Genomic DNA, 13,924 nt, shown 5'->3' with positions numbered 1-13,924 from the left:
AAGTCACTTAATCTCTGTAAAATGAAAAAGTCTCTTCCAGATCTGCATCTATGATCCTATAAACCTCGGTCCTTTCTAGCCCTACATCTATGGTTTTATGGTCCTAAAGCTATTAGAGCACAATGGCCCTCACAACTAGTGACTCATGACTGGGGCTCTGCCCATTCATTCACACAGAAAAATTAAGCTTTTTTCAGTGCTTTGCTTTAAGCAATGGGAGAAAATATAAATAAGACATGGTTTCTGCCTGCAAGGACCCTAATAAGGCTGATAAGATATAAAGAGAGATAAATAGTCCAGTTTGGCTAGACTGCAGGGAAATTGGGGAGGAATAGTATGATGTAAGGCTAAAATATATGTTAGAGCCAAACTTTGGGAGGTCTTGACTGTCACTGAGGAATTTAGACCTTGTTCACCAGCCAATGAGGAATCATTAAAAGCTTTTGAAAAGTACAATAATGTGATCAGACATGGGTGTGATACCCCTATAAAGACAAAATAAAACAAAAAAAAAGTTATTTAACCTCTGAAGTTCAGTTACCTTTCAAAGAATTGCATCTTATAGATAGGATCAATTTGTTTGTTAACCACTAATATGGTAGGCCTTAAGTAAATGAATTCCATAAAGATCAAGGTATGAAGTTTAAAAATTAGGCTTCCAAGTTCCCAACTCATCCATCTTGCCTAATTCTCTTAAACTAAAAAAAAAATAATACCTAATTTGTAGTAGCATGACACCAAATTATCCTGAGAGCACTTCTGATAATGTTCTAGAAGTGAATACAAGGAAAATATATTGTATTGTCACATGTTTGAGAAACTGTCCCAATACTTTTATTAATTAATAATTAATCCCCTGGAGTTGCATGAATGTCGACGTACTCCAGATCAGAAAAGGATAACTTATAAAGTATCATGAGTAGGAGTCATGCTCAATAGATGTTCATTGATTTGATTTGGAAAGGCTACAAAATCTTCCTTCTCTTCCTATTTATCCTTTTCCTCTTCTTCCTCTTCCTCCTCCTTCCCACTCTCCTATAGCATCATATTCAATATAGCATTTCAGATAATATAGCATTTCTACTTTTTACCTTTGTGGTGGATGTACAACCTCCTTCAGATGATGTGGTGAGTTGGAGAGGAAATAAAAGTTGCCAAACAGATCTGAGGGAATGAATAATAATGGTACTATTAACACACAGAGTTTACAAAGTTATTTTTTTCTAGCAATTCTAAGGGATCCATTAATGTAATTATTATTATCTCTGTTTTATAAGTGAGGAACCTGAGGAATAGAGAAGTTGGGTGACTTGCCTGGCTCCACACAGATGGCAGAATAGTACAAGGGGAAGGTCACTGGATTTGGAATCAGATGACCTGAATTCAAATAACACCTCTGCCACTTTTTGGACAAGTCACTTTACCTGTCTGGGATTCAAGTTTCCCATCCATGAAATAAAAATGTTAGATTATGTATAAATAGATTGTGTATAATCTTTGTAATATATTGTTGCAATCTTTTAGCTAAGATTTTATTTAGGATTTTTACATCCATATTCATTAATGAAATTGGTCTATAATTTTTTTTTGTTTTTACTCTTCCTGATTTAGAAGTCAGTATCATATTTGTTTCATAAAAGGAATTTGGTAGGATCCCTTCTTTACCTGTTATTCCAAATTATTTAATATTGGAATTAGTTGATCTTTAAATGTTTGATAGAATTCACTTGTAAATACATTTGATCCTGGTGCTTTTCTCTTAGGAAGCTTATTTATGGCTTGTTCAATTTCTTTTCTAAAGTAGGTCTATTTAGATATTCTATTTCCTCTTCTGCTAAACTAGGCAATTTATATTTTTGTAAATATTCTTCAATTTCACTTAAATTGTTAAATTTATTGGCTATAATTGGGCAAAATAACTTTATAATTGCTTTAATTTCATCTTCATTAGTGGTATATATTCACCCTTTTCAAATTTGATATCAGTGATTTGGTTTTCTTCCTTTTTTTTAATCAAATTAACCAATTGTTCATTTTATTTGTTTTTTCATAAAATCAAGTCCTAGTTTTATTTATTAATTCAATGGTTTTTTTTTATTCTCAGTTTGATTCATCTCACCTTTAGTTTTTAGGATTTCTAATTTAGTTGTTTAATTGGGGATTTTTAATTTGTTCCTTTTTTTAATAGCATACCCAATTCATTAGTCTGCTTTTTCTCTATTTAATTGATGTAAGCATTTTGAGATATAAATTTTCCTCTAATAACTGATTTTACTGTTTCCTATAGGTTTTGATATGTTGTCTCATTACTTCCCTTCTCTTTAATGAAAGTATTGATTGCTTCTATGATTTGTTCCTTAACCCACTCATTCTTTAAGATTAGGTTGTTTAATCTCTAATTAGTTTTTAATCTATGTTTCCTTGGTCCTTTATTAAATATAATTTTTATTATATTGTTATCTGCAAAGAATACTTTTGATATTTCGGCTTTTAACTATAAAATTTTTGTGTACTAATATATGGTCAATCCTGGTAAAGGTACCATAAACTGCTGAGAAAAGGTGTATTCCTTATTATTTCCATTCAATTCTCTCCAGATATCTATCATATCTGGTTTATCTAAAATTCTATTCACTTCCTTAGCTTCTTTCTTATTTATTTTTTGGTTAGATTTATCAATTTCTGAAGAGGGAAGATTATGTCCCTTATTTTTAGAGTACTATTTATCTATCTCAACCTGTAATTCATTTAACTTTGAAAGCTGTAGATGCTATAATATTCAGTGCATATAGGTTAAGTATTGATATTGCTTCCTTGTCTATGGTACCTTTTATCAAAATGAAGTTACCGTTTATCTCTTTTAATTAAATCTATTTTAGCCATAACTTTGTCTGAGATCATAATTGCTACCCCTGCCTTTTTGCATCAGCTGAAGCATAATAAATTCTACTCCAACCCTCCATTTTAACTCCATATCTCTCATTCTTAAATGTGTTTCTTAAAACACATGGTTGGATGCTGATTTTTAATCCATTTTGCTATCTATTTCCATTTTATCAGTGAGTTCATCCCATTCACACTCAAAGTCATAGTTATTATTTGTGAATTTCCCTCCATCTTACTTTTACTCACTATTTTCCTTCTCAGCCTCTCTTTTTACTCTATCCCTATAACCATTTCTTTTTCCCTTGCCCTCTTATTCCTTATTTTACCCACCTCTCTAAAAGTCCCTCCTTTATCTTCTCCCCCAACCCTCTTAATCTTAATCTCTACACCCTTCTAAAAGTCCCTCCCCCACTCTGTCCCTCAGTTTTCTAACCTCTCTAGATGTTCAGAGACTTCTAAACCTCTTCAGATGTACACTTTGTTTCCTCTTCAACCCAGATGAGAATAAGGTTTCTAGTATTACCAGACCTCCACTCCAAACCTGTTTCCTCTGTATTAGTTCTTTCTTCCATGCCCCCTTTTTATGAGATAATTGCTCATTTTTACCTTTTCCTACACAGTTTTGTTTTTTAGAATCACCCCCATCATGCACAATTCAGCCCCAACATTTCTTTCAAACTACCTTAGTAATGATAAAAGTATTAAGAATATGGTAACATTTTCATATATCATAAGTAAAGAGTTTGACTTTTATCAGTGCCTTATAATTAGTCTTTAATGATTTCCTCATATTTCTTCTGGATCTTTTATATTGATTTTTTCACTGAGTTCTGATCTTTTTGTTACAAATACCTGAAAGTCTTTCAGTTCATCAAATGTCCATTTCTTTTCTATTCAGAATTATATTCAACTTTTCTGGGTAAGTTATTATTGGATGCAACCCCAGCTCCTTTGCTTTTCAAAATATAACGTTCCAAGACATACAGTCTTAGTGTAGAAGCTGCTGGGACTTGTGAAATCCTGACTGGTTTCCCACAGTTTTTAAATTTTTTTTTTTTTTTTTTTTTTTGCTTACAATAATTTCTCTTTGACCTGGGAATTTTGAAACTTGGTTATGACATTCCTATAGGTTTTCTTCCTGGGCTGTCATTCAGGTAGTGAATGGTAGATATTTTTCTATTTATATTTTACCCTCTTGTTCTAGAACTTCAGGGCAATTTTCCTTAATCTCTGTAATATATTCAGATTCTTTTGTTATCATAACTTTCAGGCAGTCTGACAATTCTTAATATAGTCTTTCTTTGATCAATTCTTCAGATCAGTGGTGTTTCTAATGAGATGTTTCAGATTCTCTTCTATTTTTTCTAGTTTTATTATTTTTTGTTGTCTTATAATGTCATTCAATTCCACTTATTCAGCTCTAGCTTTGAAGGAATTATTTTCTTCCTTAAGATTTTGTATCTCTTTTTCCAATTGGTTAACTTTTTTCATAATTTTCTTGGATTGCTTTTATTTTATTTTTGAATTCTTTCTTAAGCTCTTCCAATAGTTCTTTCTGGGCTTGTGACTATTTGACATTACTCTTTGGGGTAGGTGTGGATTTTTTTTTTTACTTCACTATCTTCCTCTGAATATGAACCCAGATTTTCTTTAACACCAAAGTAGCTATCCATGGTTGGGTTCTTTTTTCATTGCCTACTCATTTTTATTTTTATTTTATTTTATTTTATTTTTAGCAGCTAATTATTATTATTATCATCATCATCATTATCAAGTTTTAATCCCTAGTTGTAGGTAATGTTGCCTTAGGCTTCAGATCCTCCTTACTATTGCTTTCTGAATTCTTTATGGAGGCTCAACCCCAGGGACTCTTCTCCTCCTTCCCTTAAGCCAAAGTTATGACCCCAGCCGTGCTGTCCTGAAAATGTTCTTGCTTCCTGTGGTACCACACTCAACAGGCGTGTACTCGCTCCTCCCCACCCACAGCGATAGCCCAAAATCACATCTGGTCAGTACTGCCAGGTCTGACTTCGAGAAACGGGGTTGGGGGGTTGTCAAGCTGGGGTGGGGGAGGAATCCTAGTCTTCCCCTAGTCTTCTGCTGTTCCCTAGATGAAAAGTTCCTGAGGCAAAATTTCTTAAGGCTGTGAGCATGGTGAAAGTTGAGGTGAAATTTCTAGAGGCCTAATCTGCAACCCTCAGGGCCCACTGTTTGTTAAATCAGTGGAGTTTGCCTAGAGGTGTTTACATTTCTTCAGGCCAACCTCACCCCCTGGCCTTTTCTCTGAGGTCCTCTCAAGTTGTTTTAGGAGGACAACTGCTTTACCCCTTTATTTTTGCTGGTCTATGTTCATTTCATTGTGATTTTCTGTCTGTTTGTGGAGGAAATCTGGAAAGCCTGGAAATTTCAGATCTATTTGCCATCTTCCCAGAATACCTCTTAGATTACATGACTTCTAAGGTACTTTCCAGCTCAAAATCTATGACCCTATGAATATATTTCAGGGAATATAACCCAGAATTTCACACTAATCTACAAATAATGCCAGCAGTATGAGCAGGTAGAGTATATTTGAGAAAAAACCTATGGTCCTCCCCCAAATCTCCCCAATAGCATATTTGAAATTATGCAATTAATGTCATTCCTTTTATTTAAATATTGCTCCTTATTAAAATGAAAATAATAAAGCCATTATCACATTTCTACTTCTGCATAAAATAGTTTATTAGGGCCTTTTTTATAGGTTAGCCAGCTAGGCACAAATTTTAAGAAAGTTGAATAGAGAAGAAGCAATATGGCAAGAGGTACCTGTTATCTAAGGTACCATGCTGGAAATAGAAGGCTTTGAAAAGGGAATTTGGAAAGTTCCTGAGGCAGACTTTATCAAAATTATCATCCTTACCACTGTTTTCATATCAGAATTTATGAACAATGTTTTCATTTGCTGTCACCTAACAAACACTCATAATCTCTAAAATAAATGGAAATCAAAGATTTCAATAGAAACTTTACACAGGAACTCAAAATCATTGAGCCTACAAGAGAATGGACTTAAATTCAAATATATTTTATTCAGCTTCAAAGAGCATGTATTTATCTACCTTTGCAATAGTCTAGAGACTGTTAAATATATATGTAAAAGAATAATCTCAGGCTGGCAACTTGTCCCAGAACAATCTCTATTTGAGTCTTATCAAAAAAATGATAAAAAATTAAATAATCATAAGAATAAGGATATAACTACAATGTACCTTCCAAGTATTAGAAAATTAGGAATATGTTTACCATATATAAAAGTTATAGCTTTTATCATTAAAACATCTATGAACATTTACAAAAATATAATATATTAGAAGAGGAGAAAGGAGGGTATACCAAAAATGGTATACCAGGCACTTCTTATAGGTTTATTAATTATTGAAGAGGGCACGTAGGTGGCACAGTAGATAGAGCATCAGCCTTGGAGTTGAGAGGACCTAAGTTCAAATCTGGCCTTAGACACTTCCTATCTGTGTGAACCTGGGCAAGTCACTTAATCCTGTTTCCCTGAATTTCCTCATATGTAAAATGAGCTGAAGAAGGAAATCCAATACCTTTGCCAAGAAAACCCCAAATGGGATAGTGGAAAGTCAGACACTACTGAAATAACTCAACAACAACAAAAATTATTAAACAAGCCACTCTGCTTTTATTGGTTTTGCAAAGCTTTCACTCAGTTCCACACTTGTGACTCATTGATGTCATGCAAATATATAAAATAGATCCAAGTACAGGGAAAATACTAGAATCTTTTAATATCTATGTGGAAAAACTGTTCTCTATTTGAATTATACCACCTACATAATAATGTCAGAAATAATCAATACAAAACATTACATTTTTTTCACGGAAAGAGTTTGAGGCCATTATGCTTCTGCCCAGCCATAATCCATCATCATCTCTAATAGAACTAAGTAAGACTTCCATGGAAAAAATAGAGTCAAACTAAAACATTGCTTGAGAATTATTTGGTGTACATGGATGTCAAAGACATCATGCTATATGGCAACACACACACACACACACACACACATGCACACCCCACCTGTCTTGCATCTTATGGAATTTTTTTCCCAAAGATTTCAAAATACTATTTGAATTCAGTAAGTGTAAAATTCTTAATACATGATGAGGAAAGATAGACTGATGACTTCAAGCTCAAATTTTGAGGCCAAATGAAACCAATGGATAAAAGTGGTACTTATCAGTACTTTGGTCTCCTCCAGTCAAAATAGCACTTCGCTATCATAGCATAAAGTTATCAAGGGAAAATTGCAATTGAGCAACTGAAAAAATCGAGGCTTTCTGGCTAATATAGGTATAGATTACAAAGTTCAATGGGAAGAACACATTTAAAGAAAATAGCACATACATAATACCAGCATTAATTTATACATTTGGAACAGTAATTTAAGACTATAATTGATTAGAAAAAAAATCTCATTTTTGTATTCTGAACTAAAAACCTGCACAATATTAATGAAACATAGGGCCCATCACCCAAGTCAGCTGTCTATGCAAAGGTCAACACTTCTTCACCAAAAAAGGAGGAAGAATATTAATAATTATTCTCACAGCACACATTATACCTGTCAGAAGCCTACAGAAATACATTTGCAGACATCAACTCACCAAGCAATATTAAAGACAAAAGGCATGAGAAACTGAATTTTTCAAATGTACACAAAACTGGTTTACCTCTGGGTAGAATCTACTAAACAACTTAGATCCAAGAGTAGAATCACAATGCCCTCTAAGATGATATTCAAATCAATAATATGTTGAGAAAGAAGTATCAAAAATGGCTAAATCATATGAGGTTGTTTACAGAAACACAAGTGTTTTAAAATAGCAATCAAGGATCAGGCTATTGCCACCAGAAATCCCAGAAAGGTTATCTTTAATGAAGTCAGATTTGTTAATCAATGAAGATTATGCAAGGGATCAATAGAAGTTGTGCAGTATATCACTGCAGGCTATAAAAATTTAGTTAACTACTGAATACCTAGCAAGACATGGCCAATAGAAATTATGCATTAAAAACTCATTGTCTTGCATGGGCTGACAGTTGAGAAATCACCACAATCATCACAAACACAGAAGGTAAAGTGAAGAATATTGTTGACCCAGTAGAAGGAAGAACTTCAGGACAGTTATCCAAAAATTAAATGTGCTACCTCATGAAATAATGAGCTGATTTTAACTAGAGTGCTCAGACATACAGTAGATGACACTGGTAAAATGGTTGTAAATAAAAGTCATGGTTTGAGTAAAGACTGTACTACATGACTTCTAAGGAGGTTCTTTTAGATATTAGTCAATGTCCCCAAAATCCAACAACATAAATTTTCCAAGGTTCTGCTCTACATGGCTCATCACTAATGAGAAAGGATATAAGCTAAATCTTGCCCTGTTCAAAAGATGAGAATGAATGTTGGGGACTAAATTTTCAACAAGCCCAGAAAGCCACAAGGTTAGTTATGCATTCACACATTTTAATGGGAAGCTATATATACTTTGAAAGGAAGTAATAAACAATATCTCTCCCAGGGTAATTGTAAAGCAACCAGACAAGTTGATTTTTTTTTGTTCCCAATACTAACAGAAATTTAAAAAAAACTTGTTTATATTTTTAACAAATAATTTGGGTACCTCAACATAGAGACAGCCAGGCTCAGAGTCAGGAGGACTGGAGTTCAAATCCAACCTCAGACATTTATATTATCTATGTGACCCTGAGCAAATCACTTAATCTCTGTTTGCCTCAATTTCCTGAACTGTAAAATGGGGATAATAATAGCACTTACCTTCCAGGGTTCTGGTGAAAATCAAATGAGAAAATAATTGTAAAGCAATTAGCACAGTGCCCTAGCACACACACACTTATCCCTTTCACATTGCAGGATTTAAGGGTGTGGTAACCCCAGGATCTTGAAAATCCACATGAAGGTTTTTGGTCTTCCCTTTGTACCAGAGAAGAAGTCTGAACTATGATAGTATTAGAAGATAAAATATGTTGATATTATACAATACTATACATATATTATGCATTTTTGAGTTTCTAAACTTTCTCTGTCATCTGCTGGCCTTCCACAATATTCCCAAAAAAATCCCATTTAATTTCTTACACTAACCCACAATATATCAAAGCTGTGATGGGGAAAGTGCCAATGTGGAAGAGATAACTATGTATGTGTATACTCATACATATATATGCATAGAGACATGTTGAATGTACATATGCATATACATATATATCAATATGTGATATGCATATGTGTGTACATATATGTGCATGTACATGCACATACATATAGATATTTATATATACAAAAAAATGTAAAAGACTGATCTAGTGTCCTATCCCTAGAGTTTGTCCTTCAGTTCCAGATAGGCATTGGATTCCAAGAAAAAAATTGATTACCACATCTCTATCACTTCTACTTAGACTAATCTGAGTAAACCATCACATCTATCCAATTGCAGTGAAAGAAAGCTACATCCCAAAATGGCGACTCTATTCATAATGATGGATTGATTTGTAAAGAGAACTCTATGATCTCTACCAATAAAGATGGACTTTTATTTATCAGAAATAGATAAATTCCACTTGAATTATGTAACTACATAGCATGTGTTTCACTTTATAGAATATAGAAATTGGCTTATGACACAACATTCTTATATGATGTTGAATTTAGTTTTTTTTAGGTCTATCTTTGGAATTCCTTCATTGATCCTTGTTCTGTTGCCAGCAACTTCTTCTGATTGTGAGATTGAAGATAAAAATAATACAATAGAAAATTATATGAATGTCTTATTTGTCAACATTCAACATTTGGTATGTAGTTGTTTTGTCTTCTTAATATTTTCATTTGTTGATAATTTTAAAATTGGTCTTTAGATATTAAAAATGTGAAGGTGTATAATATTCTTTTGTAAGAAAGTGAAATATCTATAAGATACAGATTAGAATTGCTGTTATTAATGATATGTGAATCTATACTTGTTATTTGTTAGTAGTCCCATTATTTTGTTGTGAAAAGTAATTTAGATTTAGAAAACCAGAGTTCTAGTTCCAGGCTTCAAGGCCAACTCTACAGTCTACACAATACTGCCTCTTAAGTTGGTAACTGTGAGTAAATTCCTTTGAGGCAGATACATGTTCATTTATCTTCATTTAGCCAAGGACTCCTATGTTTTTAAAAATTTTTAATGTTGCTTGAATAACATATCACAGTATCATAAATGAATAAATGAGTGAATGGATAGATGGATGAATGAAAATTCATTGCTATCTGCTAAGTACTGGAAATACAAATTTAAAAGTGGGACAATTTCTACTTTCAAGGATCTCATATTCTAATTAGGGACCATAATACTGAAAAGAAAATTCATGACAGAGTGGATGGAAAGGCCCATAAATCCTAAATGTAGGGGTGGTGGCAGATGGCAAGGCTCAAATTGTATCAGTAGTTTAGAGGCAGAGCAGATCTAGAGGACATAGGGAGTGGCAAGACATATGATGGTCCTTGATCTCCCTGGATGTAACTTCCATCTTATCCAATCCATGTGAGTAATAAAGCAGCTTGAATGGTTTTGAGGTGGATCCATCTAAGAGAAGAGCCAAAGGAGGAAAACAAAGGCTGGAGTAGGTACCCCCAGTGATAGTGGGTGTTTCATTCACCCAGCCATCCTGGATGTATTTTATTCTTCAAAATTTCAATGCAGCCATTCTCTCATTGGTTTGGGTACTCTCTCTTCTTTTAGTCATATAGATTTCATTAGTCCTCCATGCCATCTTAAATCTTCAATACTAATCATTCTTGAGCTCTCTGTTGACTGCCTTTTCTTCAGGATAGTCTTTCCTCCCTGGGTTTTCATGGCACTGCTCTTTTCTGGTTTTTCCTCTTTTCTTTCTGACCACTCTTCATTTCCCTTTATCCCTTCAACATCCATATCTTGCTAACTGTGGTTGTATCCCAAGGCTCAGTCCTATTCCGTCTCCTCTCTTTTCTCCATACTTTCTCACTGAGTAACCTTATCAGCCCTAGTAGCTTCAATTTCCATCTCTATTCCAATGGTTCCTGAGTCCATATATCCAACTTTAGTCTACCTCCTGAGTTTCAGTTACACATATCCCTCTGCCTGTTGGACATTTCAAACAGAATGTTCCATAAGCATCTAAAATTCAACACATCAAAAATAGAACTAACCTTTTCTTCAAAACCAACCACTCTGCTGAATTTCCCCATTACTCACAGGAGCACCACCATCCTGCCAGTCATTTAGGTCTGTAACTTCAATGTCATACTTAGTCCTTCATTCTCATTCATCCTGCATATCCAGTCAGTTGCCAAATCTCATCATTTCTGTCTCCATGGTGTCTCTCATACGTATATCCCTTTACCAATCACACAAATGCCACCCTAGTTCAGGCTCTCCTCACCTCTCACATGTGCTATTGTACAGCCTCCTTTGGTCTCCCTACCTCAAGTATTGTCCCTCTCCAATTCATCCTGCACACATTCACTTAACTGACTTTATTAAAGTGAGGTTCCACCATGTTATTCTCCCTACTTAATAAATTTAAGTGGCTCCCTGTTACATCTAGGACCAAAAATAAACTTCTCTTTTAGGCATTTGCATCTCTCTACAACGCCTCTCTCTACTACCTTTCTAGTGTTTTTTTATACATTTTTTTTTCCTCTCCACACACTACAATTCAGCCATACCCCTCTACTTTCTCTTCTACATATACAATGCTTCTCCCATCTCTGGGCCTTTGCACTGGCTCCTCCTTATGCTTGTGCAATATACTCTTCCCCCCCAGATTCCTTTCAGAATCTGTGATTTCCTTCAGGACTCGACTCAAAAAACTGCCTTCTACATGAAATTTCTCTTAATGCTTCCACCTCAAACTCTAGTGCACTCTCTCTCAAAACTACCTTAGGATTTATTTTGTCTACATTTTAAATATTTATAAATTTGCATGCTGCATCCTTCAATAGAACGTAAGTTCCTTGAAGGCAATGACTATTTCATTTTTGTATTTGTAGTACCAGGGATGATACATAGTAGGCACTTAATAACTTCTTGTTGATTGATTGCTTGATCGACTGTATAATTCTCCTCCATATCTTGTCATAAATTCTCCATAGAGGATTCACTCAATATGGTAGTGGACTTCCTCTGGTGGTTTTAATACTTTCAGACAACATGGTATTAATTTCATTATGCCTCAGAATACTACAGAACCCCTCTCTATTAAATCTATAGTTAGCACTGAAAATGGGGAATGAGCTAGGCCCAGAATTTAATAGGAGGAAGTCTGCATCTTCTTCAGTAGTTCAGGAATCTGTGACTTTGATGGTGTGTTCACTTCCATCTGTGATTTGGTAGATAATCTTCAAGAGTTGTCATGATTGAAAATTGCATTGCCTTGATGTAATGAGCCTCTTTGAAATTATTTATCTTGCTTCTTGGTCAAAAGAAATAACTGTCCATCACTGGGCCCATACTCAAAAGCCTTTTCTGCTTGTCAGAGTATTCCAGAACATGCCTAGCCTTTGAATATATAAAGTAAGCTCTATAGCATTGTGAGTCATCAGAATTGGGCTTTAGTGGCAGATGGCCAGGATTACATCTGAAAACTGTTCTTTGCTCTTAAACATGCCACACTTCTCCTGCCACAACAGCTCCATCTTTTGAACATCAGTGCTCACCTAGATGCTGTTGGCTTTGAACCATGGAACATGATGATCTTAGAAAAATCAAAATGGCAGGTGGCTTAAGAGGAAATAGAAAGATTCATGGTGGTTAGCTGTGGAATATTGCCCATTATGCCTTACACTCAAGAAGTAGTATAAAAAGACACTATCAAGCACATGTAAAAGGATTTGGGCCAAGAATGCTTGTGGTAGACCCTTAAAAGTGATGAATTATATGGTATAGTGGAAAGAATCAAAGAACTTGAGTTCAGAGTCTGTTTTTGGTATTTACAAGGTGTGTGACATTTTGCAAGTCATTTAATTTTCCTGGGCCTCACATTTCTCACCTCTAAAATGAGGGGAGTGGACTCTGATGCCATGAAGCACTAAAGCTATAAACCTTGTCATAATAAGTTATTTGTTGAGTTGACTTAAATGACGGATGATAAAACATTTTAATACTTTTATCAAAACAAAGTATGGGAAGGAACATACAATTGTGAGGAATGAATTGGACTAAGAGAGAGGTCAGATGCTAGTCTTGTGCTTGTTGTCTCCAAAGGCATTAATATATATACTTCTCATAATGTAACATATGGAGCTTGAAGTCCACTAAAACTTCCAGCTTTTTTTGAGGTGAACTTGCTATCTAGCTACACCCCACTCCCCCATCTTATACTTGTGAGGTTGACTTTTTGAAATAGATTGGAGGAAAAGAATAAGAAAGCATAAGAATGCATGTGGGTATTATGTTTAGTTAAAGGAACTGCAAATATTTGGCCTAGAGAAGGAAGATTTTATTTTAGGGGTAGGTAGTAAATAAATAAATAAAAGTCTAGTTGCTCCCTATCAGCCTCAGGATCAAGTCTAAAATCCTGTTTGGCTTTTAAAGCCCTTCATAATGTGGCCCCTTCCTACTTTTCTAGCCTTATTACACTCTCTTCCCATTCACAAACTTTACAGTTCGTTAACACTACCTTCTTGTTGTTCCTCACACAGAACCCTCCATCTCACCTCTGTGCCTGTCACTGGATGTTCCTCTATGCCTAGAATGCTCTTCTTCCACACCTCTGTCTCCTGGCTTCCCTGGCTTCCTTCAAAAACTAACTCAAATCTCACCTTCCACAAGAAGTCTTTCCTAATTCCTCCCACTACTAATGCCTTCTGTAAGATTTAAACTCACAAAGATGAGTCTTCTTGAATCCAACACCAGCATTCTATCCACTGCATCACCTAACTGATAGATAGATAGATAGATAGATAGATAGATAGATAGATAGATAGATAGA

The 13,924-nt window shown here is 34.7% G+C and overlaps 1 protein-coding gene across 4 annotated transcripts in view; it reads left to right on the top strand.

Moving 5' to 3' along the window:
• LOC114053693 (interleukin-7-like) overlaps window positions 1-13,924 on the top strand; it is a 55,481-nt gene that overhangs the window by 8,329 nt on the left and 33,228 nt on the right. For all 4 annotated transcript variants that reach the window (XM_027876814.1, XM_027876815.1, XM_027876813.1 and 1 more), the window contains exon 2: window positions 9,627-9,766. In XM_027876814.1, the coding sequence (XP_027732615.1) occupies window positions 9,627-9,766 (140 nt within the window). The remainder of the gene's footprint in view (window positions 1-9,626; window positions 9,767-13,924) is intronic.

This window comes from Vombatus ursinus, unplaced genomic scaffold (genome assembly GCF_900497805.2).
Source record: "Vombatus ursinus unplaced genomic scaffold, bare-nosed wombat genome assembly UNPS02014812.1, whole genome shotgun sequence".
Classification (NCBI taxonomy): Eukaryota; Metazoa; Chordata; class Mammalia; order Diprotodontia; family Vombatidae; genus Vombatus; species Vombatus ursinus.
This window is presented reverse-complemented; position numbering and strand designations above follow the sequence as displayed.